This window comes from Bombina bombina, chromosome 3 (assembly GCF_027579735.1).
Source record: "Bombina bombina isolate aBomBom1 chromosome 3, aBomBom1.pri, whole genome shotgun sequence".
Classification (NCBI taxonomy): domain Eukaryota; kingdom Metazoa; phylum Chordata; class Amphibia; order Anura; family Bombinatoridae; genus Bombina; species Bombina bombina.
In genome coordinates, this window is record NC_069501.1 from 1,162,529,472 (window position 1) to 1,162,542,216 (window position 12,745).

At 41.7% G+C, this 12,745-nt stretch overlaps 1 protein-coding gene across 1 annotated transcript in view; it reads right to left on the reverse strand.

Moving 5' to 3' along the window:
• The window catches only part of DYNC2H1 (dynein cytoplasmic 2 heavy chain 1), a 1,178,830-nt gene that overhangs the window by 189,861 nt on the left and 976,224 nt on the right, over positions 1-12,745 (reverse strand). Inside the window, exon 81 of the mRNA XM_053705582.1 lies at positions 6,421-6,537. Within this exon, the coding sequence (XP_053561557.1) occupies positions 6,421-6,537 (117 nt within the window). The remainder of the gene's footprint in view (positions 1-6,420; positions 6,538-12,745) is intronic.

A 12,745-nucleotide genomic window follows, 5' to 3' on the forward strand; every position in this document is an offset into this window, starting at 1 on the left:
GTAAAACCACCTTATCTGCATGGAACACCAGATAAGGAGGAGAACACTGCAGAGCAGATAATTCTGAAACTCTTCTAGCAGAAGAAATTGCAACTAAAAACAAAACTTTCCAAGATAATAACTTAATATCAACGGAATGTAAGGGTTCAAACGGAACCCCCTGAAGAACTGAAAGAACTAGATTGAGACTCCAAGGAGGAGTCAAAGGTTTGTAAACAGGCTTGATTCTAACCAGAGCCTGAACAAAGGCTTGAACATCTGGCACAGCTGCCAGTTTTTTGTGAAGTAACACCGACAAGGCAGAAATCTGTCCCTTCAGGGAACTTGCCGATAATCCTTTTTCCAATCCTTCTTGAAGGAAGGATAGAATCCTAGGAATCTTAACCTTGTCCCAAGGGAATCCTTTAGATTCACACCAACGGATATATTTTTTCCAAATTTTGTGGTAAATCTTTCTAGTTACAGGCTTTCTGGCCTGAACAAGAGTATCGATAACAGAATCTGAGAAACCTCGCTTCGATAAAATCAAGCGTTCAATCTCCAAGCAGTCAGCTGGAGTGAAACCAGATTCGGATGTTCGAACGGACCCTGAACAAGAAGGTCTCGTCTCAAAGGTAGCTTCCAAGGTGGAGCCGATGACATATTCACCAGATCTGCATACCAAGTCCTGCGTGGCCACGCAGGAGCTATCAAGATCACCGACGCCCTCTCCTGATTGATCCTGGCTACCAGCCTGGGGATGAGAGGAAACGGCGGGAACACATAAGCTAGTTTGAAGGTCCAAGGTGCTACTAGTGCATCCACTAGAGCCGCCTTGGGATCCCTGGATCTGGACCCGTAGCAAGGAACTTTGAAGTTCTGACGAGAGGCCATCAGATCCATGTCTGGAATGCCCCAAAGTTGAGTGACTTGGGCAAAGATTTCCGGATGGAGTTCCCACTCCCCCGGATGCAATGTCTGACGACTCAGAAAATCCGCTTCCCAATTTTCCACTCCCGGGATGTGGATAGCAGACAGGTGGCAGGAGTGAGACTCCGCCCATAGAATAATCTTGGTCACTTCTTCCATCGCTAGGGAACTCCTTGTTCCCCCCTGATGGTTGATGTACGCAACAGTCGTCATGTTGTCTGATTGAAACCGTATGAACTTGGTCCTCGCTAGCTGAGGCCAAGCCTTGAGAGCATTGAATATCGCTCTCAGTTCCAGAATATTTATCGGTAGAAGAGATTCTTCCCGAGACCAAAGACCCTGAGCTTTCAGGGATCCCCAGACCGCGCCCCAGCCCATCAGACTGGCGTCGGTCGTGACAATGACCCACTCTGGTCTGTGGAATGTCATCCCTCGTGACAGGTTGTCCAGGGACAGCCACCAACGGAGTGAGTCTCTGGTCCTCTGATTTACTTGTATCTTTGGAGACAAGTCTGTATAGTCCCCATTCCACTGACTGAGCATGCACAGTTGTAATGGTCTTAGATGAATGCGCGCAAAAGGAACTATGTCCATTGTCGCTACCATCAACCCGATCACTTCCATGCACTGAGCTACGGAAGGAAGAGGAACGGAATGAAGTATTCGACAAGAGTCCAGAAGCTTTGTCTTTCTGGCCTCTGTTAGAAAAATCCTCATTTCTGAGGAGTCTATAATTGTTCCCAAGAAGGGAACCCTTGTTGACGGGGATAGAGAACTCTTTTCCACGTTCACTTTCCAGCCGTGCGATCTGAGAAAGGCCAGGACGATGTCCGTGTGAGCCTTTGCTCGAGGGAGGGACGACGCTTGAATCAGAATGTCGTCCAGGTAAGGTACAACTGCAATGCCCCTTGGTCTTAGCACAGCTAGAAGGGACCCTAGTACCTTTGTGAAAATCCTTGGAGCAGTGGCTAATCCGAAAGGAAGCGCCACGAACTGGTAATGTTTGTCCAGGAATGCAAACCTTAGGAACCGATGATGTTCCTTGTGGATAGGAATATGTAGATACGCATCCTTTAAATCCACCGTGGTCATGAATTGACCTTCCTGGATGGAAGGAAGGATAGTTCGAATGGTTTCCATCTTGAAAGATGGGACCTTGAGAAATTTGTTTAAGATCTTGAGATCTAGGATTGGTCTGAACGTTCCCTCTTTTTTGGGAACTATGAACAGATTGGAGTAGAACCCCATCCCTTGTTCTCTCAATGGAACAGGATGAATCACTCCCATTTTTAACAGGTCTTCTACACAATGTAAGAACGCCTGTCTTTTTATGTGGTCTGAAGACAACTGAGACCTGTGGAACCTTCCCCTTGGGGGAAGCCCCTTGAATTCCAGAAGATAACCCTGGGAGACTATTTCTAGCGCCCAAGGATCCAGAACATCTCTTGCCCAAGCCTGAGCGAAGAGAGAGAGTCTGCCCCCCACCAGATCCGGTCCCGGATCGGGGGCCGATATTTCATGCTGTCTTGGTAGCAGTGGCAGGTTTCTTTGCCTGCTTTCCCTTGTTCCAGCCTTGCCTTGGTCTCCAAGCTGGCTTGGCCTGAGAAGTATTACCCTCTTGCTTAGAGGACGTAGCACCTTGGGCTGGTCCGTTTTTACGAAAGGGACGAAAATTAGGTCTATTTTTTGCCTTGAAAGGCCGATCCTGAGGAAGGGCATGGCCCTTACCCCCAGTGATATCAGAGATAATCTCTTTCAAGTCAGGACCAAACAGCGTTTTCCCCTTGAAAGGAATGTTTAGTAGCTTGTTCTTGGAAGACGCATCAGCCGACCAAGATTTCAACCAAAGCGCTCTGCGCGCCACAATAGCAAACCCAGAATTCTTAGCCGCTAACTTAGCCAATTGCAAAGAGGCGTCTAGAGTGAAAGAATTAGCCAATTTGAGAGCGTTGACTCTGTCCATAATCTCCTCATAAGGAGGAGAGTCACTATCGAGCACCTTAATCAGTTCCTCAAACCAGAAATATGCGGCTGTAGTGACAGGGACAATGCATGAAATGGGTTGTAGAAGGTAACCCTGCTGAACAAACATCTTTTTAAGCAAACCTTCTAATTTTTTATCCATAGGATCCTTGAAAGCACAACTATCCTCTATGGGAATAGTGGTGCGTTTGTTTAAAGTAGAAACCGCTCCCTCGACCTTGGGGACTGACTGCCATAAGTCCTTTCTGGGGTCGACCATAGGAAACAATTTTTTAAATATGGGGGGAGGGACGAAAGGAATACCGGGCCTTTCCCATTCTTTATTAACAATGTCCGCCACCCGCTTGGGTATAGGAAAAGCTTCTGGGAGCCCCGGCACCTCTAGGAACTTGTCCATTTTACATAGTTTCTCTGGGATGACCAAATTTTCACAATCATCCAGAGTGGATAATACCTCCTTAAGCAAAATGCGGAGATGTTCCAATTTAAATTTAAAAGTAATCACATCAGATTCAGCCTGCTGAGAAATGTTCCCTAAATCAGTAATTTCTCCCTCAGACAAAACCTCCCTGGCTCCCTCAGATTGGGTTAGGGGCCCTTCAGAGATATTAATATCAGCGTCGTCATGCTCTTCAGTAACTAAAACAGAGCATCCACGCTTACGCTGACAAGGGTTCATTTTGGCTAAAATGTTTTTGACAGAATTATCCATTACAGCCGTTAATTGTTGCATAGTAAGGAGTATTGGCGCGCTAGATGTACTAGGGGCCTCCTGAGTGGGCAAGACTCGTGTAGACGAAGGAGGGAATGATGCAGTACCATGCTTACTCCCCTCACTTGAGGAATCATCTTGGGCATCATTGTCATTATCACATAAATCACATTTATTTAAATGAATAGGAATTCTGGCTTCCCCACATTCAGAACACAGTCTATCTGGTAGTTCAGACATGTTAAACAGGCATAAACTTGATAAGAAAGTACAAAAAAACGTTTTGAAATAAAACCGTTACTGTCACTTTAAATTTTAAACTGAACACACTTTATTACTGCAATTGCGAAAAAACATGAAGGAATTGTTCAAAATTCACCAAACTTTCACCACAGTGTCTTAAAGCCTTGAAAATATTGCACACCAATTTTGGAAGCTTTAACCCTTAAAATAACGGAACCGGAGCCGTTTTAAGCTTTAACCCCTTTACAGTCCCTGGTATCTGCTTTGCTGAGACCCAACCAAACCCAAGGGGAATACGATACCAAATGATGCCTTCAGAAGTCTTTTATCAGTATCAGAGCTCCTCTCACATGCGACTGCATGCCATGCCTCTCAAAAACAAGTGCGCAACACCGGCGCGAAAATGAGACTCTGCCTATGCTTTGGGAAAGCCCCTAAAGAATAAGGTGTCTAAAACAGTGCCTGCCGATATAATTATATCAAAATACCCAGAATAAATGATTCCTCAAGGCTAAATAAGTGTTAATATCAATCGATTTAGCCCAAAAAATGTCTACAGTCTAAATAAGCCCTTGTGAAGCCCTTATTTACAATCGTAATAAACATGGCTTACCGGATCCCATAGGGAAAATGACAGCTTCCAGCATTACATCGTCTTGTTAGAATGTGTCATACCTCAAGCAGCAAAGGACTGCAAACTGTTCCCCCAACTGAAGTTAATGCTCTCAACAGTCCTGTGTGGAACAGCCATGGATTTTAGTTACGGTTGCTAAAATCATTTTCCTCATACAAACAGAATTCTTCATCTCTTTTCTGTTTCTGAGTAAATAGTACGTACCAGCACTATTTGAAAATAACAAACTCTTGATTGAATAATGAAAAACTACAGTTAAACACTAAAAAACTCTAAGCCATCTCCGTGGAGATGTTGCCTGTACAACGGCAAAGAGAATGACTGGGGTAGGCGGAGCCTAGGAGGGATCATGTGACCAGCTTTGCTGGGCTCTTTGCCATTTCCTGTTGGGGAAGAGAATATCCCACAAGTAAGGATGACGCCGTGGACCGGACACACCTATGTTGGAGAAAAACACACTTTTTCTAACTTTGACCCCCAAAATCTGTTACACATCTACAATCACCAAAAAACACCTATGCTAAATAGTTTCTAAATTTTGTCCTGAGTTTAGAAATACCCAATGTTTACATGTTCTTTACTTTTTTTGCAAGTTATAGGGCCATAAATACAAGTAGCACTTTGCTATTTCCAAACAACTTTTTTCAAAATTAGCGCTAGTTACATTGGAACCCTGATATCTGTCAGGAATACCTGAATATCCCTTGACATGTATATATTTTTTTTTAGAAGACAACCCAAAGTATTGATCTAGGCCCATTTTGGTATATTTCATGCCACCATTTCACCGCCAAATGTCATCAAATAAAAAAAAAAGTTCACTTTTTCACAAATTTTGTCACAAACTTTAGGTTTCCCACTGAAATTATTTACAAACAGCTTCTGCAATTAAGGCACAAATGGTTGTAAATGCTTCTTTGGGATCCCCTTTGTTCAGAAATAGCAGACTTATATGGCTTTGGGGTTGCTTTTTGGTAAGTAGAAGGCCGCTAAATGCTGCTGCGCACCACACGTAAATTATGCCCAGCAGTTAAGGGGTTAAATTAGGTAGCTTGTAGGGAGCTTGCAGGGTTAATTTTAGCTTTAGGGTAGAGATCAGCCTCCCACCTGACACATCCCACCCCCTGATCCCTCCCAAACAGTTCTCTTCCCTCCCCCACCCCACAATTGTCCCCGCCATCTTAAGTACTGGCAGAAAGTCTGCCAGTACTAAATAAAAGGAGTTTTTCTTTTTTTTAATAAAAAAAAAAAAAAATGTTTTAGCTGTGATGGACTCCTGCCTTAGCCCCAACCTCCATGATCCCCCCCCCAGCTCTCTAACCCTCTCCCCTACCTAATTGCCGCCATCTTGGGTACTGGCAGCTGTCTGCCAGTACCCAATTTGCCCCCCAAAAAAGTGTTTTTTTTATTATCTTTTATTACCAATTTAATTTTTTCTGTAGTGTAGCAGCCCCCCACAATACCCCAACCCCCTCCCCCTCCCAGATCCTCATATATTTAATTTCCCCCCCCTCTTCCCACTCATTGGTGTCAGTGTGGGTAGGTAATCGCGCGCGCGCATGCGCGCACCCGCACGCTCCCGGCACCCGGCGTGCACATTGCACTAACAGGAGCCGGATGCCGGGTAGCGATGGGCCGCCCACCCGCCTCCCTGTTGCGCTCCCACCCACCAACGAACCGGCACCATCGCTACCGGTGCAGAGAGGGCCACAGAGTGGCTCTCTCTGCATCGGATGCTTTCTAAAGGGTATTGCAGGATGCCTCAATATCGAGGCATCACTGCAATACCCTGAGAGCTGCTGGAAGCGATTGCGATCGCTTCCAGCACTCTCTTAGACAAGTGACGTACCAGGTACGTCTATTGTCATTAACTGCAAGTTTTTGCAGGACGTACCTGGTACGTCACTTGTCATTAAGGGGTTAATTAAGGTCAACTTACCTGATTTAGTTTCTTCCATAAATTAAGAACTGGTGATAACTCATTAGACCACAATTCTCTATCAAATTTGGAACCAGGAGTTACTGATCTGCTTAGAATTCGCAGCTGTGAAATAACCTAAAAGACAAAAGATGCATAAAGTTTGTGTGTTAATAAAATACACTGAACCAATATAAATCAGTAAAATAAAACTCTGTAAAAAATAAGAAATATAAACACAACACAATTATTAAAGGGAGAGTCTACACCAGAATTTGTATTGTTTAAAAAGATAGACATTCCCTTTATTACCCATTCCCCAGTTTTGCTTAACTTCCCCCTTATTTCAGTAATTTTGACAAACTTGCATTTTAGCCAATCGATGCTAACTCCTTGGTAACTCTACGTGTGTGAGCACAATATTATCTATATAGCACACATGAACTCCCTCTAGTTGTGAAAAACTGTCAAAACGAATTCAGATAAGAGGCGGCCATCAAGACTAAGGAATTAGCATATGAGCCTACCTAGGTTTAGCTTTCAACTAAGAATACCAAGAGAACAAAGAGAAATTGATGGTAAAAGTAAATTGGAAAGTTGTTTAAAATTACATGCCCTATCTGAATCCTGAAAGTTTATTTTGAAATAAATTGTCCCTTTAATTTCAGATACATTATATGCAGTGTACAGTGTTCTCCACTCCATGTTGCCAGCTGGATGGCAATATGAAAAAGCTTGGTGGGGTTTGTTATTTATAAATGTGGCTTAAGCTATCCAAAGCACAAATGAATTGCATAACTTAACAAAAGTTGATTTAATGATAATTTGTGCAACAAACTTTAAAATTTAATGTTAGTTAATTTTAGATTACTATTGACAAATTTTAGGTGGGTGGTCAGTTAAGTAAAATCAGCCAAATGGCGTGCCTATTAAATAAGGGGTGGGGAGAACACTAAATATATTACAAATAATGCAGGCTAAAACCTTAGTAAATGTTGAAACTGAATGTTATTCAAAGCTAAGAAAACTCAGTTGATAAATTCATTTCTAAGTTTTGTATTTATTTTCAGACTGATTCTACATTATTATAAAAACTCTTTTCATATAACAACATTGTCATTGGTTCATTATAATAGCTGACTTGTTTTAACTATTTTGGGCAAATTAAATAGAAGTTGTGCATTTAATTACTGCTGGTTTCATTATCCTTAAAACAGGTGCACTGCAATTTTATATCCATTAAAGCAATGCTATTTTTGATACAGATTGACCTTTGAGTGTTAAACTTTGCAATGTTTCACACCACTGTAATTTAACTGTCAAATATCTTTGGTTACAGAATAGAAGTTAAAAAAATAAAATAAATATATATACTAAGCTCTTTTTAGTGTTAAAGGTTTTACTCTAAGAACATGTAAAGACCTAAATATATATATATATATATATATATATATATATATATATATATATATATATATATATATACAGGGAGTGCAGAATTATTAGGCAAGTTGTATTTTTGAGGATTAATTTTATTATTGAACAACAACCATGTTCTCAATGAACCCAAAAAACTCATTAATATCAAAGCTGAATAGTTTTGGAAGTAGTTTTTAGTTTGTTTTTAGTTTTAGCTATTTTAGGGGGATATCTGTGTGTGCAGGTGACTATTACTGTGCATAATTATTAGGCAACTTAACAAAAAACAAATATATACCCATTACAATTATTTATTTTTACCAGTGAAACCAATATAACATCTCAACATTCACAAATATACATTTCTGACATTCAAAAACAAAACAAAAACAAATCAGTGACCAATATAGCCACCTTTCTTTGCAAGGACACTCAAAAGCCTGCCATCCATGGATTCTGTCAGTGTTTTGATCTGTTCACCATCAACATTGCGTGCAGCAGCAACCACAGCCTCCCAGACACTGTTCAGAGAGGTGTACTGTTTTCCCTCCTTGTAAATCTCACATTTGATGATGGACCACAGGTTCTCAATGGGGTTCAGATCAGGTGAACAAGGAGGCCATGTCATTAGATTTTCTTCTTTTATACCCTTTCTTGCCAGCCACGCTGTGGAGTACTTGGACGCGTGTGATGGAGCATTGTCCTGCATGAAAAATCATGTTTTTCTTGAAGGAAGCAGACTTCTTCCTGTACCACTGCTTGAAGAAGGTGTCTTCCAGAAACTGGCAGTAGGACTGGGAGTTGAGCTTGACTCCATCCTCAACCCGAAAAGGCCCCACAAGCTCATCTTTGATGATACCAGCCCAAACCAGTACTCCACCTTCACCTTGCTGGCGTCTGAGTCGGACTGGAGCTCTCTGCCCTTTACCAATCCAGCCACGGGCCCATCCATCTGGCCCATCAAGAATCACTCTCATTTCATCAGTCCATAAAACCTTAGAAAAATCAGTCTTGAGATATTTCTTGGCCCAGTCTTGACGTTTCAGCTTGTGTGTCTTGTTCAGTGGTGGTCGTCTTTCAGCCTTTCTTACCTTGGCCATGTCTCTGAGTATTGCACACCTTGTGCTTTTGGGCACTCCAGTGATGTTGCAGCTCTGAAATATGGCCAAACTGGTGGCAAGTGGCATCTTGGCAGCTGCACGCTTGACTTTTCTCAGTTCATGGGCAGTTATTTTGCGCCTTGGTTTTTCCACACGCTTCTTGCGACCCTGTTGACTATTTTGAATAAAACGCTTGATTGTTCGATGATCACGCTTTAGAAGCTTTGCAATTTTAAGAGTGCTGCATCCCTCTGCAAGATATCTCACTATTTTTGACTTTTCTGAGCCTGTCAAGTCCTTCTTTTGACCCATTATGCCAAAGGAAAGGAAGTTGCCTAATAATTATGCACACCTGATATAGGGTGTTGATGTCATTAGACCACACCCCTTCTCATTACAGAGATGCACATCACCTAATATGCTTAATTGGTAGTAGGCTTTCGAGCCTATACAGCTTGGAGTAAGACAACATGCATAAAGAGGATGATGTGGTCAAAATACTAATTTGCCTAATAATTCTGCACTCCCTGTATAAATAACATAATTTATGTAAGAACTTACCTGATAAATTCATTTCTTTCATATTGGCAAGAGTCCATGAGGGGCAAAGTTTCCCAAACCTCAAAATGCCTATAAATACACCCCTCACCACACCCACAATTCAGTTTAACGAATAATCAAGCAGTGGGGTGAAAAAGAAAGGAGTAGAAAGCATCAACAAAGGAAATTTGGAAATAATTGTGCTTTAAACAAAAAATCATAACCACTATAAAAAGGGTGGGCCTCATGGACTCTTGCCAATATAAAAGAAATGAATTTATCAGGTAAGCTCTTACATAAATTATGTTTTCTTTCATGTAATTGGCAAGAGTCCATGAGCTAGTGACATATGGGATATCAATACCCAAGATGTGGAGTCTTCCACTCAAGAGTCACTAGAGAGGGAGGGAATAAAAATAAAAACAGCCATATTTCGCTGAAAAAATTAATCCACAAACATAAAAAAAAAAAAGTTTATTTTCATTTTTGAAAGAAAAAAACTTAAATCAAAAAGCAGAAGAATCAAACTGAAACAGCTGCCTGAAGAACTTTTCTACAAAAAACTGCTTCCGAAAGTAGCAAATACATCAAAACGGTAGAATTTAGTAAATGTATGCAAAGAGGACCAAGTCGCCGCTTTGCAAATCTGATCAATTGAAGATTCATTCCTAAAAGCCCATGAAGTGGAGACTGATCTAGTAGAATGAGCTGTAATTCTCTGAGGCGGGGCCTGACCCGACTCCAATTAAGCTTGATGAATCAAAAGTTTCAACCAAGAAGCCAAGGAAATAGCAGAAGCCTTCTGACCTTTCCTAGGACCAGAAAATAAAACAAATAGACTGGAAGTCTTCCTGAAATCTTTAGTAGCTTCCACATAATATTTCAAAGCTCTTACCACATCCAAAGAATGTAAGGATCTCTCCAAAGAATTCTTAGGATTAGGACACAAGGAAGGGACAACAATTTCTCTACTAATGTTGTTAGAATTCACAACCTTAGGTAAAAATTGAAAAGAAGTCCGCAAAACTGCCTTATCCTGATGAAAAATCAGAAAAGGAGACTCACAAGAAAGAGCAGATAGCCCAGAAACTCTTCTAGCAGAAGAGATAGCCAAAAGGAACAACACTTTCCAAGAAAGTAGTTTAATGTCCAAAGAATGCATAGGCTCAAATGGAGGAGCCTGTAAAGCCTTCAGAACCAAATTAAGACTCCAAGGAGGAGAAATTGATTTAATGACAGGCTTAAAACGAACTAAAGCCTGTACAAAACAGTGAATATCAGGAAGTATAGCAATCTTTCTGTGAAATAAAACAGAAAGAGCGGAGATTTGTCCTTTCAAGGAACTTGCAGACAAACCCTTATCCAAATCATCCTGAAGGAACTGTAAAATTCTAGGAATTCTAAAAGAATGCCAGGAGAATTTATGAGAAGAACACCATGAAATGTAAGTCTTCCAAACTCTATAATAAATCTTCCTAGAGACAGATTTACAAGCTTGTAACATAGTATGAATCACTGAGTCAGAGAAACCTCTATGACTTAGAACTAAGCGTTCAATTTCCATACCTTCAAATTTAATGATTTGAGATCCTGATGGAAAAACGGACCTTGAGATAGTAGGTCCGGCCGTAACGGAAGTGGCCAAGGCGGGCAAACTGGACATCCGAACCAGATCCGCATACCAAAACCTGTGTGGCCATGCTGGAGCCACCAGCAGCACAAAAGACTGTTCCATGCTGATTTTGGAGATCACTTCTGGAAGGAGAACTAGAGGCGGAAAGATGTAAGCAGGTTGATAACACCAAGGAAGTGTCAGCGCATCCACTGCTTCCGCCTGAACATCCCTGGACCTGGACAGGTATCTGGGAAGTTTCTTGTTTAGATGAGAGGCCATGAAATCTATCTCTGGAAGAACCCCCCAACATCTGAACAATCTGAGAAAACACATCTGGATGGAGAGACCACTCCCCTGGATGTAAAGTCTGGCGGCTGAGATAATCCGCCTCCCAATTGTCTACGCCTGGGATATGTACCGCAGAGATTAGACAGGAGCTGGATTCCGCCCAGGCAAGTATCCGAGATACTTCTTTCATAGCTTGGGGACTGTGAGTCCCACCCTGATGATTGACATAAGCCACAGTTGTGATATTGTCTGTCTGAAAACAAATGAACGGTTCTCTCTTTAGCAGAGGCCAGAACTGAAAAGCCCTGAGAATTGCACGGAGTTCTAAAATATTTATTGGTAATCTCGCCTCTTGAGATTTCCAAACCCCTTGTGCTGTCAGAGATCCCCAAACAGCTCCCCAACCTGAAAGACTCGCATCTGTTGTGATCACAGTCCAGGTTGGGCGAACAAAAGAAGCCCCTTGAACCAAACGATGGTGATCTATCCACCATGTCAGAGAGTGTTGTACATTGGGATTCAAGGATATTAATTGTGATATCTTTGTATAATCCCTGTACCATTGATTCAGCATACAAAGCTGTAGAGGTCTCATGTGAAAACGAGCAAAGGGGGTAGCGTCCGATGCTGCAGTCATGAGACCTAAAACTTCCATGCACATAGCCACTGAAGGGAATGACTGAGACTGAAAAAGCCGGCATGTTGCGACCAATTTTAAACGTCTTTTGTCTGTTAGAGACAGAGTCATGGACACTGAATCTATCTGGAAGCCTAAAAAGGTGACCCTTGTCTGAGGAATCAAGAAACTTTTTGGTAAATTGATCCTCCAACCATGTTTCCGAAGAAACAACACTAGTCGATTCGTGTGAGATTCTGCAGTATGTAAAGACTGAGCTAGTACCAAGATATCGTCCAAATAAGGAAACACTGCAATACCCTGTTCTCTGATTACAGATAGTTGGGCACCCAGAACCTTTGAAAAGATCCTTGGAGCTGTTGCTAAGCCAAATGGAAGAGCAACAAATTGGTAATGCTTGTCTAGAAAAGAGAATCTCAGAAACTGAAACTGTTCTGGATGAATCGGAATATGAAGGTATGCATCCTGCAAGTCTATTGTGGACACATAATGTCCTCTCTGAACAAAAGGCAGAATAGTCCTTATAGTCACCATCTTGAAAGTTGGTACTCTTACATAACGATTCAAAATTTTTAGATCCAGAACTGGTCTGAATAAATTTTCTTTCTTTGATACAATGAATAGGTTTGAATAAAACCCCAAACCTTGTTCCTGAAGAGGAACTGGCATGATTACCCCTGAAGACTCCAGATCTGAAAAACACTTCAGAAAAGCCTGAGCTTTTACTGGATTTACAGGGATGCGTGA